General features: G+C 43.4%; 1 protein-coding gene across 2 annotated transcripts in view; it reads left to right on the forward strand.

Annotated features, from left to right (window-relative positions):
- The window catches only part of ATRN (attractin), a 144754-nt gene that overhangs the window by 53972 nt on the left and 70819 nt on the right, over positions 1-19963 (forward strand). For both annotated transcript variants that reach the window (XM_035323502.1, XM_035323503.1), the window contains exons 11-19: positions 3554-3638; positions 5326-5546; positions 6682-6803; positions 7325-7463; positions 8843-9024; positions 11025-11241; positions 12529-12714; positions 14999-15232; positions 15950-16087. In XM_035323502.1, coding sequence (XP_035179393.1) covers positions 3554-3638; positions 5326-5546; positions 6682-6803; positions 7325-7463; positions 8843-9024; positions 11025-11241; positions 12529-12714; positions 14999-15232; positions 15950-16087 — 1524 coding nt within the window. The remainder of the gene's footprint in view (positions 1-3553; positions 3639-5325; positions 5547-6681; positions 6804-7324; positions 7464-8842; positions 9025-11024; positions 11242-12528; positions 12715-14998; positions 15233-15949; positions 16088-19963) is intronic.

Consider the following 19963-nt stretch of genomic DNA (forward strand, 5'->3'; position numbering starts at 1 on the left):
TACACAACCTTGGGCATTAAAACATGTCTTGAATAGAACGCACGTTGTTCGAACGTCTCCGCCAAAAAGCTGTAGTGAGATTCTGAGCGGGTTTTAATCTGTGAGGTAGGAGAAATGCGGGAAATCCTAACGATAGTAACGAGCACTGCCGAAGCTCAGCTTGTCCGCTGCATTCTCTTGTTTTAACTGAAGGCTGGCTCAGCTTTGCTGTGCTGTTTGTAATGTCAGTTAGTTTGTGTGTGCTTTATAGGCATTAATGTCCCCGTAAGTACTATTTAATCATAAAGCTGAACAGGCGGGTTTTATTTTGAAGGATTAAGTTTAGAAGAGGTTGAAGAGCCAGAAGAGGGCAGCATTTATTTGAGAGAGAGAAAGAGAGAGCCATTAAGAAGAAATGAAATTATATGAAAGAAGGTGCATGCACTTCCAGATAAGTCACGCTGGAGAAAAACACCGTTCTGTGCTCATATCACATCCTACCTTCTGCTCTTACTCCTTGAAATGTGGGATCTCAGGATTGATTCCCTGAAATATTCGCGTAAACTGGCTGCTGGGGTGGCACTCCTGGTTTGTGTGAGGAATGTGCCAGTGAATGGATTACTTGGGTTAGCAGGGCTGGGCATCCTTGTGGCATTTTGCTGTCTGCTCCAGGGATTGTTCCCCTGCTTGCTTTGATTTCGCACCACATCCCTGTAGAATCAGCTGTGTGCTCCTGGAGAGGTTTGTTTGGAATTTTTACTTGAAAAACATTTAAATTGGGGTATTTTGACAGGCACGAGAGAGAATAATTTTTTTTAAGGTTGTATAGCAATAATAATGGATTTTTCTTAATACATTTTGCTGTCTTCCCTGACTCATTGAACTGTTTATTAGATGTAAAACACAAATGATGTTAATTTGAAAAAATGCATCAGTTGTGGCATTCGTTTTGATTCGGTGTGGTTAACAGGCAGTTCCTTCTACAGGAAATAGTCACGGTAAATAAATAAATAAAAATAAAACCAAGAATTGGAGCTTGCATTGATTGCACGTTGCATGGCAGGGATGGGGGACCCTGTGGTGCTCCTGTGTTCTCTTGTTCCTTAGGGAGAGTCTCAGGCTAGGAAGTGGAAAGAAAAGCTCTTCAGAAAAAAGAAAAATCACTTTATTATTCCCTTTATGGCAGGGCAGCTTTCCTTGCATGCTCTGCCTCGTCTCAGTGAATAACACAAGGGGAAATGGACCAGGAACACAACCAGGAACACCTTAGGGTGCTGGTAGGGAGATGGGAGAAAAACAGAATTAAAATTCAGTCTCAAATCAAGGTCTCAAAGACAGGTCAGCTCTTTAACTGTCACTATTAAAACTTGTTTCTGTAGGGACTTGTTTTATTTACCTCGTCAGTTTTTTCTTACTTGCACCCTCCAAACTTCTGAGCGGTCAGCCCGCGTGCGCTGGGTGTCGTGAGGACGTTGCCGAGATGCGTGCTGAGGTTCTCGGGGCTTTGCAGATCAGGTGGACCTGAAAATAACGGCGCTTATTATTCTTACCCTTTTACCTGGCACTTGACCGGGTTGGAACTTATTCCTGCAATGACCAGTTAGCACCTCGTGCTCCCCAAATGAGTCTCCCTGGCCTTTATAAAAGAGTTTCCTACCCTGGGGCAGTTTTGTCTCCGGGGAGACAAATCTCCCACGTGGGATGTACCTAAAACAAGAACAGTGGCAGCCTGTCTCAAAATCCAGTTCCTGTAGTTTAAGTAACCATTCTCTTGCATTTCTAAATCCGCTTTCAATTTTATTATTTTTTAATACAGTGCGAGGTATTTGTATAGGCTATACTCATGTTATCGTCTCTCTTCCCCACGGGAGAGAAATTAATTTTTTTTTCTATTTATCCCTTCAAAAATTCAGTTCTGTTGCCAAGCACTGAAAGAGGCTGGATGTTTTCAGATGTTTTCAGATGTTTTCAGAGCATATGCGTTCCATTTGAGTAATATATTTAATAAAATCCTTTGCATTGTCAGTTTTAGGCTTGGCTTAACTCGTAAGTCAGGAAGGAGAGAACTCTTTGTAGTTTCGGAGTCAGTCATTTTTTCCAGTATTTGATCTTCTGGTAAAGATGGGAAAGAAGCTTAGAAAGCAAAACATTCCAGGCCTTTTATTAATCTAGAAAAATATGTTTCTTGGCCTCGTATAATTCACAACTTGCTGGATAAAAAATTGCAAATTGCTGTCCGATTTTGCTGAAGTCTCCTGTTAAAAATTGGAACCATGCGTGCTTGTCTCACGAGTGATGCCGGGCTAGGTTAAATTCTTCAAAAACAGACCAAGTGACATTTAAAAATAAACTTCCAAATCATCACTTACCCAAATGTTAAACCCAAGCAGCGGGGTCTTATGTTATTTATTTGTCATCACTCTTGAATAAAAGTTTCCACAGGTGCGTAGTTTAGGGTCAGCTTTCTTAACAAAGAATTCTCCAATTAAATTTCATAAGCTAAAAATGAAGTTGTTTTTCCCTGCTCTCTTGGTTTGTTTAGACACTGGTTGGGGTCTGTGGAGTTTATTTTTCAGAGGCACAGTCCATGCAACAACACCATTATCTTGTATTAAAAATCTGCAGGTATTTCAGGGCTTTGTAGATCTTCACAGCAGATTGACTTTTCTGCCTTAAATGCATAAATTACGTGCAACTGCCTCTGGGATGCTAGCCCCCAGGGTGATCCCATTCACCTTGCAAAGTTGAAGTGCTAGGAATTGGACTGACTTCTCCTGCTTTTGTTCCTTTGATTGCTCAGTGGGTTATATGTTTCTTAGCTTGTTTTTTTTTTTTTTTTTCCATGCTGCCTCAAGGAAGAAATTACCTGAGAAACCAAGTAAAAAATGAAGCAGGACTTATAAATGTTATGCTAATAGAAAAAGATGGAATAATCTCACATTATATTAAAAGAGAAAAACAACCAAAAATCCTTAAGCTATGATGACTGAAAAATATTTTTAAAAACCTGGGTATCTACCCTCTAGGAGTATAATTGCAGTGAAAAAAAAAAAAGATAAGTCTCTGTTCTCAGTGATACTGGTTTGGGGCAAAATTGCAAATAATTCACGTATAAGCAGATAAAAACTGAACTTGTTATGCAGTGAAAAATTCCAGTAGTAAATGAAAAAAAAAAAACAAAAAACAAGTCACCGCCATTCAATTACACGTGATTGCCAAAGAGCTAATCATCTCTTCTACGTGAGGCCGTGAAACTTTTCTTGTTCAAGTACTTTGATTTTTTATGATCAGTCCAGATGATGGCACAGAGCCACTGCATCCTTCCTTTCCCCTTTTTGTCATGCCGTGGCAGCTGGGGTGAAGACAAAGTCGTCAGTCTCGCAAAAGAAGATAACACAGAGCAGTTTATGAAATCACTGTTTCACTCGAGAGATTTGTGTTTTGCTGGTGGGTAGAATCGTCTCGCTGTAGATGAAAGCACTTTGGGATCTTTCAGGAAGAAATGCGCTACCTAAGTTGAGTCATTAATGATGCCGGGGGTGCTTTTCTGAAATAAATCTTTCCTTAATCCTAGCTTGCAATAAGTGGTCTGTTCTTCCTCGCCCGGGTCTCCATCACGATGTGAACAGGTTCGGCCATTCTGCCCTGCTGTACAACAGGTAAGGACGCCAACGAGCTGCAGTGGCGTTTTTCGTACCTCACTGCACTTACACGCCTGTGAACATTGCTGCCACCTATATGTGTACATGCTGAGATACAAATGTCTGTATGTGCACCCTGTATACAGTTTGTGTGTGTGTTTAGGAATGCCAAGACGAGAGGGTTGAGTTTCCATTGCAAATCTGAATTTTTCAGATCTTCACTCTTGTCATGTCTTAGTAGATGCCTGTCCCCATCATCCCTTCTTCTGCACTTTGACTAAACTGTCTCAACTCAACTAGCTCTTGAAATAATCCTTTGAAAGAAATCTCAGTTTTCCATATTTCTATTTCTGCCTGTATTTAGCCTCACTGGCAACTTTTGTCTCTGAAATCCTACTTTCCCTTGTGGTTTTAAAATTGGATTCATTTTAGTTTACAGAGCGCATGCATCATGTGGGGACCCAGGGGTTGGACTCAATGATCCTTGTAGGTCCCTTCCAACTCGGATATTCTGTGATTCTGTGTGGCTCTTACCTGCCAGCCACCTGATATGTAGAAATTAGGTGAAACCACAGGTGAGATTTTTAGTGTTAAGCATTTTATCACTGTAACAATATCCGTGCTCTCAGGTGAGTGGCTGCTGCTGTATTTGAGTCTGTGGAACTGAGTTTGAGGGGGTCTTCAGGTACATGGTATTTCTTAGTGTTTCATTCTAGCTCCTTCACCCTTTGAGGATATTTCTTCTAAATCAGGAATATTATTTAAAGCATGGTTTAAGCTAGGTAGAAAACATCTATTGACTTTAAAAGGAATATGTGCTTCTAGATACTCTTGGCTCTGAAAAATCTTACTACCTGTTTCATCGTACGCTGAATACCACTTGTCCATTTGCTTCCATGAAGAACAGTTAAGCCTCCGTAGTCTTTTCTGAAATGGGATGAAAATAGTGTTTAAAAATACTCATTATTCATCCCAAACTTTCATTCAGTTGCATCAACTTTTCTACATCAACTCTCCCTACGCTGTCTTGTTAAATATACATTTGCAAACATCGATGCCCATTTTTTTGAGGTGGCATATTTTTGTGTAACTAATGAAATTTGATGTTATGCCTAAAGCGGTTGCGATGCTAGAGAAGGTTTAAAAACAAAAACAACAACAATAACCACTTTTTTTCTACCCTCAAAACATTGTTATTTTTTTTTCTGCAGTTGACACAATGGCTCTTTGCTCGGTTGCTAACAGCCAGGAGAATAACTGTGGTTTTGTCACAGCAGCGTAGCAAGATGTGACAACATTGAATTGTTTTGTCACAGTTCCTGAGTGCTGCTTTAATGGTGGGATACTGTCTCCCCCGTGTTAGCCTCCTTTCCTTTCTTGCTACTCTTCTCTACAGGAGAATCCTGCCCTTCTGCAGCATTTTCTGTATCGTGTTCATCAGGTGTCGCCTAGATTTTTGCCCTAATCTTGGATAGGTTTATCTCAAAAGCCGTGTACTGAAATTCTCTGGCTTCTCCGTAACAGTGCAACTTGACTGACTTTTTCTTTAGTGCCTTCCTTAAGCAAGACCTATTTATTTGGATTTATACACGCTGGAAAATAATAAAGCACCTTCCCCACACCCTGAATAAAACTGAGCCGCAGCAGCTCACGGCCTGTAAAAACAGGCACAAATTTTTATTTCTTTCCTTACATTTTTGTCTAGCACCATGTATATATTCGGAGGCTTCAATAGCCTCCTCCTGAGCGACATCCTGAAGTACACCCCGGAGAGATGCGAAGCCTTCGACAACGAAACAGCCTGCTTGCGAGCGGGCCCTGCCATCCGCTGCGTGTGGGCTGCCACCCTTCCGGGCTGCGTCCCCTGGGAAATGGCGACGGTAGAGCAGCAGCAAAAGGTCTTTGAGGACTGTCCTTCCCGGCCAGGTATGTGTCGCCCTCTTTCCATTTCCCTTTCCAAAGGCATGTAGGGATACTTCTCTTCCAAAGTCTGTCTTGCAGTAGTTTTATGCTGTTACAGGAACGAGCTCAAGGTGGGGGGCTGTGGTTTTGCTTCTGTACGTGCCCTTGGGAGACCTACCTCTTCCATAGGCATGTTGGCATCTCTCACTCCATGTCTTTTCCTACCGTACTGTACTGCCCGTGCTTACTTTCCCATTGCAAACAGACATTCTCAGCCAGGAATCGGGCCCGGACCTTTGCTCTGTAGGTGGTTTCTCTAAGAACTGACCTTGTGAGAGCCAGCAATTCGCCTACGAGCACCCATGGGGCAAGTGAGGGAGGGGGTCTGGATCCTGTGATGTTGTCCTGGGCTCTCCAAGGGAGCCAGCAGGAGAAGGGTTAAAGGCAAGTTGCTTTGTTTCGCCTTCTACAGTCTTGTCTGGGTGAGGGCATACAGAAAGAACATTTGTTTTAAGGTCTGATTCCTGTGTTCTCCCATATGATAACTTTTCAACAACTTCTCAACAATTTATCCCAATGCATTCATTGCTCTGAATTGAATTATATGAACCTTGATTCCGTAATAGATTGTAGCCTTTAATTATTTAAAAGAAATTGATGTAAAGGGACATTGCTTTGATGGGCTCTCAATGTACAATAAATTTTCACGAAACACAGGCGATAAGCAATTGGAAAGATGAAGTGGAAAGTTCAAGCTTTGCATGAAAATGCTCCACGTAATTGAAGGCCAGGCTTTCAGCAAAATGGGCCTGCGGTGGGAGATACTCGCTGTCCTTGTGAAATGTCCTCTGGCATCGTTTGCGTGTGCATGGGCTGAACTGGCTTGCCCCGTCTTAGTTCACGCGGCTTCAATGTCTTGGTGCATTTTCTTGCTGTTGTCTTTTATTGATCCTCGGGCACTAAAAATGATGGATGGTGCAAATGAATGCGGTTTTCTGTCCGCCCAGTCAAATGAAAGTATCCGATTTGCTAATAAGCTGATAACGGAGAATCTCCAGGCGCTACTGTTTGGTTGTGTCTTTTGCTGTATGTAATCAAGTTCTTAGAGCTCTGTCAGGAAATGCCTGTTTTTGGTCATGCAGGTTTTTTTCTTTAATAGTTGTAGACAATGAAAAATGTGATCAGATTACAGACTGCTATAGCTGTACAGCAAATACAAACAACTGTCAATGGTGCACTGACCAGTGTATCTCAATGCATAACAACTGCACAGAGGAACAGGTAAACTCTCTCTACTACTTTTCTAGTTTACATGTAGCCTTTGAAATAGCCAATAACCAGATGTTTTCATCCGTCGGTATTACGCATCGTGTTGTTTCGTTGTTTCCAGTGCATGTGTAGCTCTGAACAGCTAACAGAGCTGTATTTTCAAACTGGTCCGAGGGCTTTCCGTGGGACTCGCTGCTCGTTAAGCGAGGAGTATGGCTAAGGGCAGGGGAAGAGGTGGGTTTCATCACCAGTGCGATGGAAGGTTCACCAAGGCCCATAGCCACTTGGGTTTACTCTTAGAGCCCTCCCTAGAAAAAACCTAACCCTTTAATCAAGCTCTAGTGAGGAAGATGTCCCATGCCAGCCTGGGGGAGTATCCTAAATGCATGCTACGGGCTGTCTAGGGTCACAGCTTTTGAGCGTACAGCTTGTCCTGTAGGTTTGAAATGTCAACTGTAGTGTGCTAGTCTTCGAGAGCTACAGACCGACACCGTGTGGATGGGAAAAATCTTCACCCGTGCTGTTTGTTTTAGGTTCCTATTACTGCTTATGAGAATTGTCCTAAGGATAACCCTGCCTATTACTGCAATAAAAGGACAAGTTGTAAAAGCTGTGCCATGGATCAGAACTGCCAGTGGGAACCTAGGAATCAGGAGTGCATCGCTTTACCAGGTAGGTGTTGCTTGGGTTTGTGTAAGAAACTCCAAATTCACCCAGTTATGTTTTTTTTTAAAACAAATCCGTGATCTTTTAGGGCTAAACTGGAATAAATAATGTTGTTTAATCATACCAGTTTTGGTATGAAACTCTATTTCAAGTAAATTTAGAAATAGTGTGATGGAATATTTTTCAGTCCCAATTGTCTGAAGGGAAGTGTGATCATTTGTATAATTATTAGCCCGTATTTCATCTCTCTCTTTTAATTTGATGAAAGCAGTACTGTTGATATATTAGGCTTCTGCAAGGTATTGGGTTTAATAATGCATGCCATTTAATTTTAGAAACGAGAATTGTGCAAAACCAGAATGGCACATACTGGACGCGTTAGGCAAATAACACTTAAGTGCACAAGGAAAATTCTCTTATTAGCGAGTTTCCAGTGGGAGCTCAGAGGAGTTGATGATTAGTCCCTTCCACAGTCACTTCTTTTTTCATGGTGACTGGGAAAGAAATGCAGCATCTTCAGTGATTGACGTGGACGGTTAATAAAATGTAGAGAAGGGAGAAAAGCAACATGGACAGGACATTGAAACGGGCATGGAGAGACTTTGCTTCGTAAATCTGTTGGGTCTGGACATGTCCAGGTCTGGTTTCTGCTAGCCTGGGAGAGTGACTAAGTGAAAAGGCTTCAGAGAAGAGCCATGAGAGCGAGGAAAACATCTCTTAATGAGACAGGCGAAGAGCTTGGTGTGTTTAATTTCTCGTAGAGAAGAAGAAGGGGTAAAAAGCCCATCTGAAAAAAACACACTTGAGAGCTTTTCAATCTGTTAGATAAATCTAAAGCAAGACTTCGGAGCTAGACGTCAGCTCTGCAGAAATTCACATGGAAAATGTCCGTTGTGCTTCTCATAAGTGTAGGTACGAGTGGGGGGAAAAAGTACCACAGAGCTTAAGGATTTCTTCTGTAGTGGGCAAGATGAAATGGGGATTAATGCTGGAAGCTTGGTGCTGAGGACAGAATTAGCACAACCACCCTCGTCTGTTGAAAGGTATCCTTACAGCTGTGGGGGAACAAATGGCTTTAACCAACAGCAAGATTTGCTTTTCTTCACTGTTTCTTCTGAAATGATTTTACTGTTTGATGTTCAAGTAAGTGCTTTGACTACCTACTGCAGATAACCAAGTGCTAATGTCACACTTCAGCTTCCCTAAGCAGCTTTCTTCTCGGTAGGATTTGTACAAAGATGGCTCTGAGCGTGCCAGCGAGTCGTGCTGGTTGTGAATGGGGCTGTAGGCTTTGTTTTGGCGGAAGAGCTCTTTCACCACTTTGAATGTTGTGAAGGCATTGCACCTTGGTTTTACATCCTTTTATTTTTTTATTTTTTTCCCAGAAAACATCTGTGGAACAAACTGGCATTTGGTTAGCAATTCCTGCTTGAAAATCACGAATGCGAAGGAGAACTATGATCACGCCAAGCTGTCCTGCAGGTCCAGTGGTGCTTCGCTGGCTTCTCTCACGACCCAGAAAAAAGTAGAATTTGTTCTAAAGGAGCTGCAGAAGATGCAGTCTTCGGTGAGTGCTTCTCTTTTATGTCCTCTGAGTAATTAAGCTCTGACTGTGGAAGAGACCTTGCTGTGGTATTGAATGCTCTGTGCAGAGCAGACATGCCTCTTAACTGAAAAGGACTGATTTTTCTTTTGAAATTCAACATACCCTATGGGTGTCTCTGAAGAGAAATTGTAGAGAATGTAAATGGGAAAGATAAATACAAACATACACGCTGCCTCAGAGGTATCGCTTTCTGTAATGAAGTCACGTGCGCATTTCTCTTGTGGGATACACGACTGCAACAGGAGTGTGAGCGGTTCTCCTGTGACATGTACACAACATTTTATAAATAAAGGTCCCTTTGGGGACACCAGAGGTGTTTAAAGGAAAGCATTTAAAGTTATTTATTCCATTCAGGAAAGCACTGTTTAAAATGTCAGCTTCTTACTCTGCAGACCTGCTTGGCTTATTCGGAGTTATTTATGTTTGATTTAGTGGCAGGTGCTTTCCTGTCTGAGCCTGAAGTGAATTGGAATCTGTCCCTCCTCATGCAGCAGTAAAATAAATATTTTTTTTTCCAGTCGCTTGCGGAAGAGCGGAGGCATTCAGGGCAGGTTGTGTAGGTGGTGCTAAAGCCCTAGCAAAGAAGGATGCTGTGCAGCTTCGCTGAAAGCCTGCTTGGAGCTGCAAAGCTGCCATGGCTTGACAGTGTGTCAGAGTGCCTCCTCCTGGGTCTCCAGCCTGCAGTCAGGAAAAGTTTTATTTGGGGAAAAGTGAGACTGGGGGCAGTTAGGATTGGTACTTTTCAGAGAAGAACGTACTTAAGTACTGAAGAGAAATATTGCCCTTTCCAAACAAGAGCGTTTTCTGCTTTGATCCCCTCTGTGATTTTAAAGTGGCGCTCCGACAATTACCGGGTTTTAGAGGGGATTCATTTTAGCCAATAAAGGGTAAGGGACAATTCACTCAGGGTGGTTCGTTAAACCTTTTGTTAAGACAGAAAGCCAAGCCTGGGATATTGTAAAAGTATGTGGTTCTTAACAGCTCCAGGAACAGTTAAGTGTAGTGTCAGTTCCTAAAGACACATGTCAACCTTTCCATAATGGTGCTTGGACCTTTACACTGGAGGAAACAAAAAAATCATGTCCATTTTTTCTTCTACGGTATCCTTTCAATGCGAGCCCTAGAAATCGGAATAGACTATTAGCCCTTTGTAGCTGGTAGCAGTATTAAGTGCTTAGGAGTAGATAGTAGTATTAAGTAGGTGGCTGTTATATGGCAGCGAGGGAAGATGTAGGGTCTGAAGCCTTCCTGGGACAGCTGTGCCACCGCAGCACTTTGCTGGAGAGAAGATTGGAACGGGAAAATAACATACTGTACCAATACAGTTAAAATGCCTCTCCCCAGAATAAACCTGTGCCAAAAAATAAATTGCCAGTGGAAAGAGTTGTGCTAGCGTTTTTTCGTACCGAGGTGGTTTTTTTTGTTTCTGTTTTTTTGCCAGTGGAGCAGTACTCATTTGGATTTGACCTGCTCTCTCTCTTCTTCCCTCCTCCACCCCCGTATATCCACACAAACAAACAGCAGAGCTCTCCTAGCAAGCTGTAGGATAGGTAGACTGCATTATTTAAATGATGTAGGCAAGTGCTAGTTTTCTTCCTCTTGTCAAAGTAGCTCCAGAGGTCTTTTTTAAGTATCTAGCCATTTATAGGAGTCACAAACATACAAGGAGCGACTCGCAGTTAATTTCGTAGTTAGCCGGTGTGATTGGTTGACCTGTGCTCCTCCTGGTAGAGATAAGTAGAAATGTAGTTTAAAAATAAAAAATGGAGTTTCCAGAAGGTTTTCTCTATCTCAGTGCCATTTGAATTAAATGCTATAGAGAAACACATGACTGTCACGTGTTTTTGCAACACCAAAGCCGTCAAAATTACTTAAGAGCATTATATGGTGATGCTTATTTTCTTTTAATACCAAAGGTAATAAAGCTGTGTATTAAATCAGCCATTCTCCTTTATTTCTAGTCCAAAACTTTGACTCCGTGGGTTGGACTGAGGAAAATCAACGTGTCGTATTGGTGCTGGGAGGACATGTCTCCCTTCACAAACACCCTGCTCCAGTGGCTCCCTGATGAACCAAGTGACGCTGGATTTTGTGGTTATTTAGCTGAGCCTTCCCAGCAGGGACTGAAGGCAGCAACGTGTATCAACGAAGTCAACGGCAGCGTCTGCGAAAGGGCAGGTAACAGTAGCTCCAGCTAGTCTGTCTCGTGGTGGGCAGGTTGACTGATAGCTATTTATATTTCCTAAAGAGTAAACAGGATCCCATTCATTATATTTACAGCTGGCTGCTTCGTGACTTTGCCAAAGAAAAGTGGTTCTGAAAAAATGTCTCGTGTAGGTTATTTCAAACAAAATTGGACATTTTATAAATAGCTCTACACTTACAGTGTTAACTCTCAAATGCTTAAAGTACGTTAGAGTTTAATTATTTTTCTCTACATTGCATACCTGAATGTGACATTTAGGTTAATTATGGTATGGAGCAATCTGCTGTTTAAAAATAAATAAATAAAAGCTACTTTCCAATTGAATTCCCCTTCCTCCCCTGCCATGCTCCATAGCCAGAGGAGGATTTTATCAAAGTTTGAAATTAATTGGGCGAGACACTGTGGAGATATGAGAACTTTGAAAAAGGAGCTATTTGCTTTTGGGAGAAGTCTTCTAGCTCTGTTGGAACCACGTATCTTTTTTAAAATGGCTTGGTCTGTTAGCTCTACGTTATAGTTGGTTGTTTCTGAATACCAATTAGTGCCTTTTGAAATTTTCAGAAAGTTGGCTGATTACGTAATATTTGTAAGGGAGCCGCACCACTTTACATTGTTCTTTGTGGAATTGCAGGGTGCAGGTCATGAATGTGGAATCCTCACTCAACGTTTTGTCTTTATCTTAGAGTATTTTGTTCTGTTTGAAGCTTTGACTTGTTTTTACGGCCTGAGAACAGTCACTTAAAACTGATGATCAAGCACTGGCTCACACCATAAATTCCTGCCTTGGTTTTGCTTTCGGTACTCATTTTATGTGTGTAACCGATCAAATAACTTAAAGCACATCCCAGTGTGCTAATTTAAAACGTGGAGCTTCTCCCATCAAACACTGGAATGGGCTGTCCAGGGAGGTGGTGGAGTCCCCGTCCCTGGAAGTCGTTTCCGAGTTCCCTAATTCTGTGATTCCCAGCACTTTGGTTGGGAAAATGGCGAAGGACCACATCAACAAACCTATCGAAATATAAAGATCACAGTTACGATACGATTTAACTTGTTTTCTGTCCACCTTAAAAGCATTAGCACTCACGGAGGATGCACAATAAGAGAAATGATGTTAGAGTGCTTGGTGCATTGCCCATATTTACAAACAAAATGTTTCAAGCCCATGATACTGAACTGTATTTCAGTCTGAATAACCTACCTAGGGGCTCGTTCCCTGTTTCTTTCCGGGAGAAAGCTGACTCTCGCCCTCCTGCCCGCAGCTAACCACAGCGCCAAGCAGTGCCGCACGCCCTGTGCCCTGCGCACCATGTGCGGGGAGTGCACGAGCGGCAGCTCTGAGTGCATGTGGTGCAGCAACATGAAGCAGTGCGTGGACTCCAACGCCTACGTGGCCTCCTTCCCCTACGGGCAGTGCATGGAGTGGTACACCATGAGCAGCTGTCCACGTGAGTAATTGCTCCTGCATCTTCTTTCCCGGCACAAAAAAGGCAGGGATCCCCTGGAAAGAGTCTGGAGGAGGGCTACAAAGATGATACGGGGCCTGGAGCATCTTCCCTGTGAGGAAAGGCTGAGAGACCTGGGGCTGTTCAGCCTGGAGAAGAGAAGACTGAGAGGGGATCTCATCAATGTTTACAAATACCTGAAGTGTGAGAGACAGAGGGATTTGGCCAACCTCTTCTCAGTGGTTTGTGGGGACAGGACAAGGGGCAATGGCCACAAAATGGAGCCCAGGAAGTTCCGCACCAACATGTGAAAGAACTTCTTCATGGTGAGGGTGACGGAGCACTGGAACAGGCTGCCCGGGGAGGTTGTGGGGTCTCCTTCTGTGGAGATATTCAAGGCCTGTCTGGACGCCCACCTGGGCAGCCTGCTGTAGGGAACCTGCTTTGGCAGGGGGGTTGGACCCGATGATCTCTTGAGGTCCCTTCCAACCCCTTCGATTCTGTGATTCTGTGATCTTAGCGGGTGTGCTGAAGTCTTGCATTTGTAGATGTTTGCTGGCAGAGTTCTGCACGTCCATTTTCCTGCACAGCTGTATTCAAAAATAACAACTCCATGACCCCAGGAGCTTGGAGTATGCAGCTCAGTCTTGCAGTATCCTCTGTGTCATGGGAAGAGTTAAAGAGAATTGGGTCCTGATTACAGGGACTATCAGTTCAACCAAATAGCAGAGAGTCTAGACTTTCAGCTCAGACGATGAAATCTCAGCTTTTTCAGAGGGAGATGTACTTGCTTCATTATTTGAATCCCTAGCCTTCAAATTAAAGCTGCTACATAATTTCATGTGATTAACTTATTCTTGCATATCTTCTGTATCTCTTTTATTCGTATGTTGAGCCATGTTAATTTAATACCAGCTCATCAAATCCAAATTACGGTTTACACGAGTGAAGTTTTGTCAGTGAATATCCCACAGTAGGGATTTCTGATTTTAAATAAATGATTTTTTTTTTTCTCTTTTTAGATAGAGGAGAGGAAAATGTAAAAGATTTATGGCACTTTGAAATGTTGCTTTCTGTTTTCACACCGGGAGGAAAATAGCCTAGAAATTCAAAACGTGGCTGGACATTTTTGTTTAATTAATTTATGTTGAATTCTTTAGGAGCCATGTGTGGGCAGAGGAGGCAGGACAGCCGGGGTTCTCGGGGCAGCAGAGCGTGTGTGCTCCACAGGAGGGATGCTGGGCACTCTGAGTTCCTGTAGTTGCTCTGTGAACTTTTGGAAGCTGCTGAGAATAAGCCTGGACAGCGTGTTGCAAAACAAGAGATGGAGAAAATTAGTTTCAAGTGACTCTTGAAGATGAGAGTGGGAACTTCCCATGCTGCCAGAGGTCAAAAGTTGGAGGAAGCATCAGGCAGGAGACGAGTAGGCTGAAACAATGGAAAAAAAAAATGTTTTTCTACTACTGTGGCTTTTTGTTTGTTTGTGTTCTAAAGGCAAATATTGCCCACTTAACGAACGAGATAGCAATTCTGCTCCGTGGAACACAGAATCTGCCGGGGGGGGCCCTGCTGGGGACAGGGGAGCCCTGCCCGCCCCCACACCCTTGGAACCTGTGACATTACATATTTTTTAAGATGGTTTTTGGAAAGGAATAGAAAAACTTCTGCACGTATACAGAATTTGTCATCCCCGAAGTGCAATCCCACGTGAGAAAGGAGCCGGGAAAGGGCAGCAGTGCATTTTCCCCGATTCAGTTGCTGGCAGATTTGCACGTGGCCCTCTGAGCACCCTAAGATGGGTGCTGTATTTCTGCTCTGTGCTTTCAGGTTTGGATAAAAACCTGAAATGGTAGCGTGTGATAATAAAATGCACGGTAAAAAGATAGTCAAAACAAGTAAACTGACTTTTTTTTAGTCTTTGCTTCCGGATAGCTCATTTATAGTCTGGCCCATTGTGGATCAAGCAGAGATGTTTTGTAGGTGGGAACATTCAGCTCTGGTTTTGATGGGTTGTATTGGTTAGAAAAACCTTACATATGTATTGCATTGCTTCATAAGTCACTGCTTGGCTCAGTCTTGGTAGTTATCTTAGATTCTGGAATAAATGTGCTGTTAGAAACGAACAGATACACTTCTTGCTGTGAGTTTCTGAAAAAATACTTACAGACTTCGGGGAGAGAAATACTGAAGGTCACCAAAGATATGCAAATCGTTCTGCTTTCACTGTTCCCTGTGTTTTAAGGCAGTGACTTATGTCACAATTTGATGTTTGCTTTTTTTTTTACAGCTGAGAACTGTTCAGGCTACTGCACGTGCGCTCACTGTTTGGAGCAGCCGGGCTGTGGGTGGTGTACCGACCCCAGCAACACCGGCAAGGGCAAGTGCATCGAAGGCTCCTATCGAGGTCCCGTCAAGATGCCAACCCCGTCTGCCACAGGGAAGCACAGCTTGGAGCCTGTCCTTAATGTCAGCATGTGTCCTGCCGACAACAAGTACAACTGGTCCTTTATTCAGTGCCCAGGTAAATGAGTAAATTTGAACTGCTCAGACAAAACCGGTAGCAAAAGTTAAATGCAAGGCGAGCGACTTCATAAGAAGTTCGTGATGTTTGTGTTCCCACGTGGGGGGAGAGAAAGAGCTTGGAAGACACATGAGAAATAACACGTTTTGAGATGCAAGAAGTTGTAAGGTAAGGCAAGCTCTAGAGTTTTGCTTTGTGAAGATTTAGCTATGTTTTTTTTTCCCCTAATCCATGCATTATTCTAGTGAGATGTTTTCTCTCTTCAAGCCTTAATTGCAATTTTTAACTTTTATTTAGTGACTTGTTTTTGGAGTTCTTAAAAAGAAAAGACTGTTCTTTCCCTGAAAGTTGGATAACTCTTAGTAATGCTTAGGGAGACGCTGAAATAAAATGTTTGACACTAAATATATAGAATAAAATTACTGAACTGCTGCTAAAACCTCTCTTCCCCATTCCTCCTTGTATACCTATCCCACTTGCAGTTTCCAGACCGGTCTGTCCAATATTCACGCAGCTGTTTGGAGCTCAGCTTACCGTGCGTTGCTTTAAATTTCAAGTTTTCTGCGCACGCCTCTCTTTGATTTCACCTATCTGTAGCAAGACTGCAAGAGCTTCTTCGGCAGTTGTATGAAGTGCTCTCTGGAGCACAGACTTCTGAAATGCTATGTGACATGCTGTACTTGAGCACAAATACTCATCCTTCTCTTTTCTCTTCAGCCTGCCAGTGTAACGGGCACAGTAAGTGTGTAAATGAAAGCATCTGTGAGAAGTGTGAAAATCTGACAACTGGCAAGCACTGTGAAACTTGCATCTCTGGCTACTACGGCGATCCTACTAACGGGGGAACGTGCCAGCGTAAGTGACGTCTTAAGTCTTCCCCTGCTGGAGTCTCTGATGTTTGTTTTTTTGCTCTTCACTCATTCCTCTACTATATTAACTGAAATTATAGCCTGATAATACATTTTTTCTTTCCTGCGAGCAAGGCACAATCCTTGCTTCTTCAAATCAAAGATACAGAAATTGCTTGATGAAATTCTTTGACATTAAGATGATTTTTACCCGCCTTTGTAAACTTCAAATGACCACACTGAGAAATGGGCTTAGTGTTTGACAGTCCTGTTTTGAAAAGGAACAGCGTTAATCCCAACGTCTTGGACAAATTTCTGCTTATCTAAATTCTGCATTCTATTACATTTGGTTAATGTCTTGTGCATTTATTATTATAGATGTCTGCTTCATAAAAGGATCGCCATATTTCACTGAGGGGTTGGCTGGGTTTCAGTCGAGGATTAAGTGATCCCTTGTAAAATTGAATTTTAGGTTTGCAAAGAGTTTGGGTCTCTTTGACACAAAGTACTTTTTCAATTGTGTAACGTCCATTTAAAAAAACGGAAAGAATTCTTTCTTGAAGGACCCATGAAGTTCTCCTTGATAATATGGAGAAATAAACATCTGAGATTTGGAGTTTTGTCCTCGAACCTTGCAATATTGTTCAGAATTGCTGCAAGTTTTGTAGCGTTGCCGCATGGAGACACCAGTTTTAAACCAGCATCCAGCTGGGATAGGCGATAAGCGGGGGATAAGGGAAGATGGTTCTTGCTTCAAAGAGCTTTAATGGCATCTGGTTAGGTGGAGTGATTGTAATTAGACACGACGGTGGGGAAGGTAGAACAGAAATAACGTTGTCTGGTGTGAGAGTAGTAACGGTGCTTCTGTGACATGAGTGCGGGTGGTGTGTATGCGTCCTGGAAGAATAAATGAAGGTCATTAATAAAGGGGCATTGAAGACTTTGAGTTGCTCCTTCCTAGTATGGAGGCGACCCAGGAAAGAAGTATTTGGAAATTTATCTGTTTACTGCAAGTTCAAGGTGGGAGTCAGCAGCTGCGCTCTGAATGGGTGGCAGTGGGGAAGGGTGCCCTGCGTAGAGAAAAGGGTGTTGGAGTAGCTGGGGTATGAGTTTATGACAGCACAATGACACTGCTACAAAGGAAAAGGTGCGTCTCTGACACTTTATTTCAAAACGTTATCTGCAAGATTAAATACTGCTGATATTCTTAAACTCATTTTGCATGACGATAATTTGAAGTGCGGGAATGAATACACTGAGACGGAGTTGGCATGAGAAAATATAAAATCCTACTCCGAGCATTCAGGTTTAATCATTGGATCACAATGTGCCTTTTCGTATTTGTTGCTTTTCTGTGCGTGTGGAAATTCAAGAGTAGGTTACTTTGGACTCTTTCTTACGAGGATTGTCCAAAAATAGTTTGTTGTTGAGATAACGAATGATAGGCTAAAGTCATCCAGATGCCTGAAAAAGAAATTAGAAAATGTGTTGAGAGACTGTGGAACAGCATTCATTCTCTATCTGATGAAACTAGTAGCTCATGTCAAAAGTGCTTTGCTCTCAAGTGCTTTGGGCCCAGGTTTTTAATTTGCTGTGATTTAATGCTATTTACTGGGATGGCTGAAGACCGAGGGAGGCAGGAAGCTGGGCAGAAAGACCGACATGGATCAGAAGGGGGAAAGCGAGAGGAAATCATCCTATCTGATGCAGCCGGAGTGACTGCTGGCGATGGGTCATTTCTTTGCTCCGTGAAAAGGATTCCAGAGGGAAATGCTTCAGATGAGGATCAGCTGATGGGCAGCAAAGCAAACTCCTGCTTTCTCTCTCCTCAAAGCTGTGGTCTCTCCTTTCTTACCCATTAGCGCTGTGCCGATCCCACTCTTCTTGGGCGTGTATGTGCAGTGTTGTGTGCTGCTCTGGATGAGAGCCCGTGGTCGTATCTGTGCCGCAGACAGCTGTCGGTGCGCTCCATCCTGATGTACAAGCATCTGTGCTTTTGCACGCGTCATGAGAGTCCTTGTGCAGATCTGCAGCACCAACCCAATGGCCCCAGCAACACGGGGATCATAAATATCCTCAAAATAAAGACTCCGTACTGGTGTAACGTCGGTGTTCGGTATTTTCCAGTTCTGATGAGATACGAGGAGGCCGAGCAGCCGTATAGGGACAGCAGTAGCCTTTCAAACAGGCAAGGCTGAGCAGAGCTGGAAGGGATGCTGATGCACCTGGAAAGCCCAGGAGGACAAGGAAGGACAGGCTGGATGCAATAAGATGCCTTTTCCTGCTGCTCCGTGCCACCAGGGCGGGTGAACTTGGCTGTATCGCTTGTATTTAAGAGTTTTTAACAAACTGCAGTCACCTCCGGAAGAATTGTTTGCGTATCATCACAGGCATTGGTGTTTGTGGAGCCGGGCAGATAACAACTAAATGGCAGGTAAATCGCTGCTCAGCAGCCGCTTTTAGGAAGTGCCCGACGCGGAGCGGTGTTAATCAGGAAGGGCAGGAAATGCAGCACATCAAATGTAAAAATAGCTGCAAGGTGCTTTCTCCGCATTCAGGATTTTTATTTTTATTTTTTTTGAATTTTCTGATTAAAGTTCCCCACGAAAATATGCCAGCGGTAGATAAGGGAGTTTATTTGCAAGAGAACGGAAGGCGCTGTTCTGCCTGGAATCAGATCGCTGCTGCGGCAGCGCTGCTCGACGCCCCCGTGGGTCGCTCGCTGGTGGCACGGGGCTGCCTCTTCCCCCGGGCTGCCTGGAGGACAGCTGAAGCACTCGGCGTGGAAGCGCGGTGCCAGGCGGGTGGGTGCTGCCCTCAGGGTGCTGGCCCAGCACAAACACGGGAGGAGGAGAGGTGACCCCCTTCGCCCTCTCTGCAAATCCGTGACCCATGGTTTTTGGAGAAGGGGGAAGGAGACTCGCTGCGGGGTGGTTCTGCTTCATCATTCAGGTTCTTTCCATGAGTCCCAGTCAAAAAGCCATTTCCAGTTATCGTGGCTCTCTGCTCCAGCATCAGATTCTGGGGGTTAGCTTTCAGACTCCACTGAGGGTTTTTAGTATGTTTTGTTACTAGTTTCTTTCCAAACCCCATAGCCTTGAGAACATTTCTCTTCTCTACGTTCCGCTCCTTCAGCGAATGATCGCCAGTAATGAGGCTCATAGGAAAATGGGTAAATAAGGTCGTTGCTTTAAATAGAGATGTTTGAGTGCTAAATCTTCTCAATAAACACGTGGCTAAAGAGCAGAGCGAGGAAGGTCCAAGCATTAGTGCTCTAGATACAGTGATCTTCATCTAAACAACAGGAAACTTGAAATTTCTCCTTATCTTTGCGTGCATTCATGTTGAACATTCAAACAAATTTCTGCTTACGTTTTTCAAAGCAGAAGGAAGTACAAGGCATGCTCAATAGGATTAAGAATTAGTTTTTTAGTGCCGCTAATGAGAAGCGTGTTTGCTTCACAGAATACAATTATTTTGTCAAATCTCCGTTCCATCTACTTGTTTCCACAATAGCCCTTTATGCTTCTTCATACTTTGTTCCGTGTTGCTGCTAGGAAACCACTCATCCACATCTGAGAAGCACAGTTAAGCATCTCTGATACAACATAGCTCCCGTTACATGCCGATACAAAGAAGACATCAAAAGGATCCATAAATAAATTCCAAGGTGGGCAAGAGTATTCAGGATGGAGAGTATTGTAGCACATACCTTGAAATGGTTTAAAACTAAGAAAGGGTAGGTTAAGATTAGATATTAGGAAGAAATTCTTCGCTATGAGGGTGCTGAGGCCCTGCCCAGGCCGCCCCAAGGAGCTGTGGCTGCCCCATCCCTGGCAGTGCCCAAGGCCAGGCTGGATGGGGCTGGGGGCAGCTTGGGCTG

This window comes from Oxyura jamaicensis, chromosome 4 (assembly GCF_011077185.1).
Source record: "Oxyura jamaicensis isolate SHBP4307 breed ruddy duck chromosome 4, BPBGC_Ojam_1.0, whole genome shotgun sequence".
NCBI lineage: Eukaryota > Metazoa > Chordata > Aves > Anseriformes > Anatidae > Oxyura > Oxyura jamaicensis.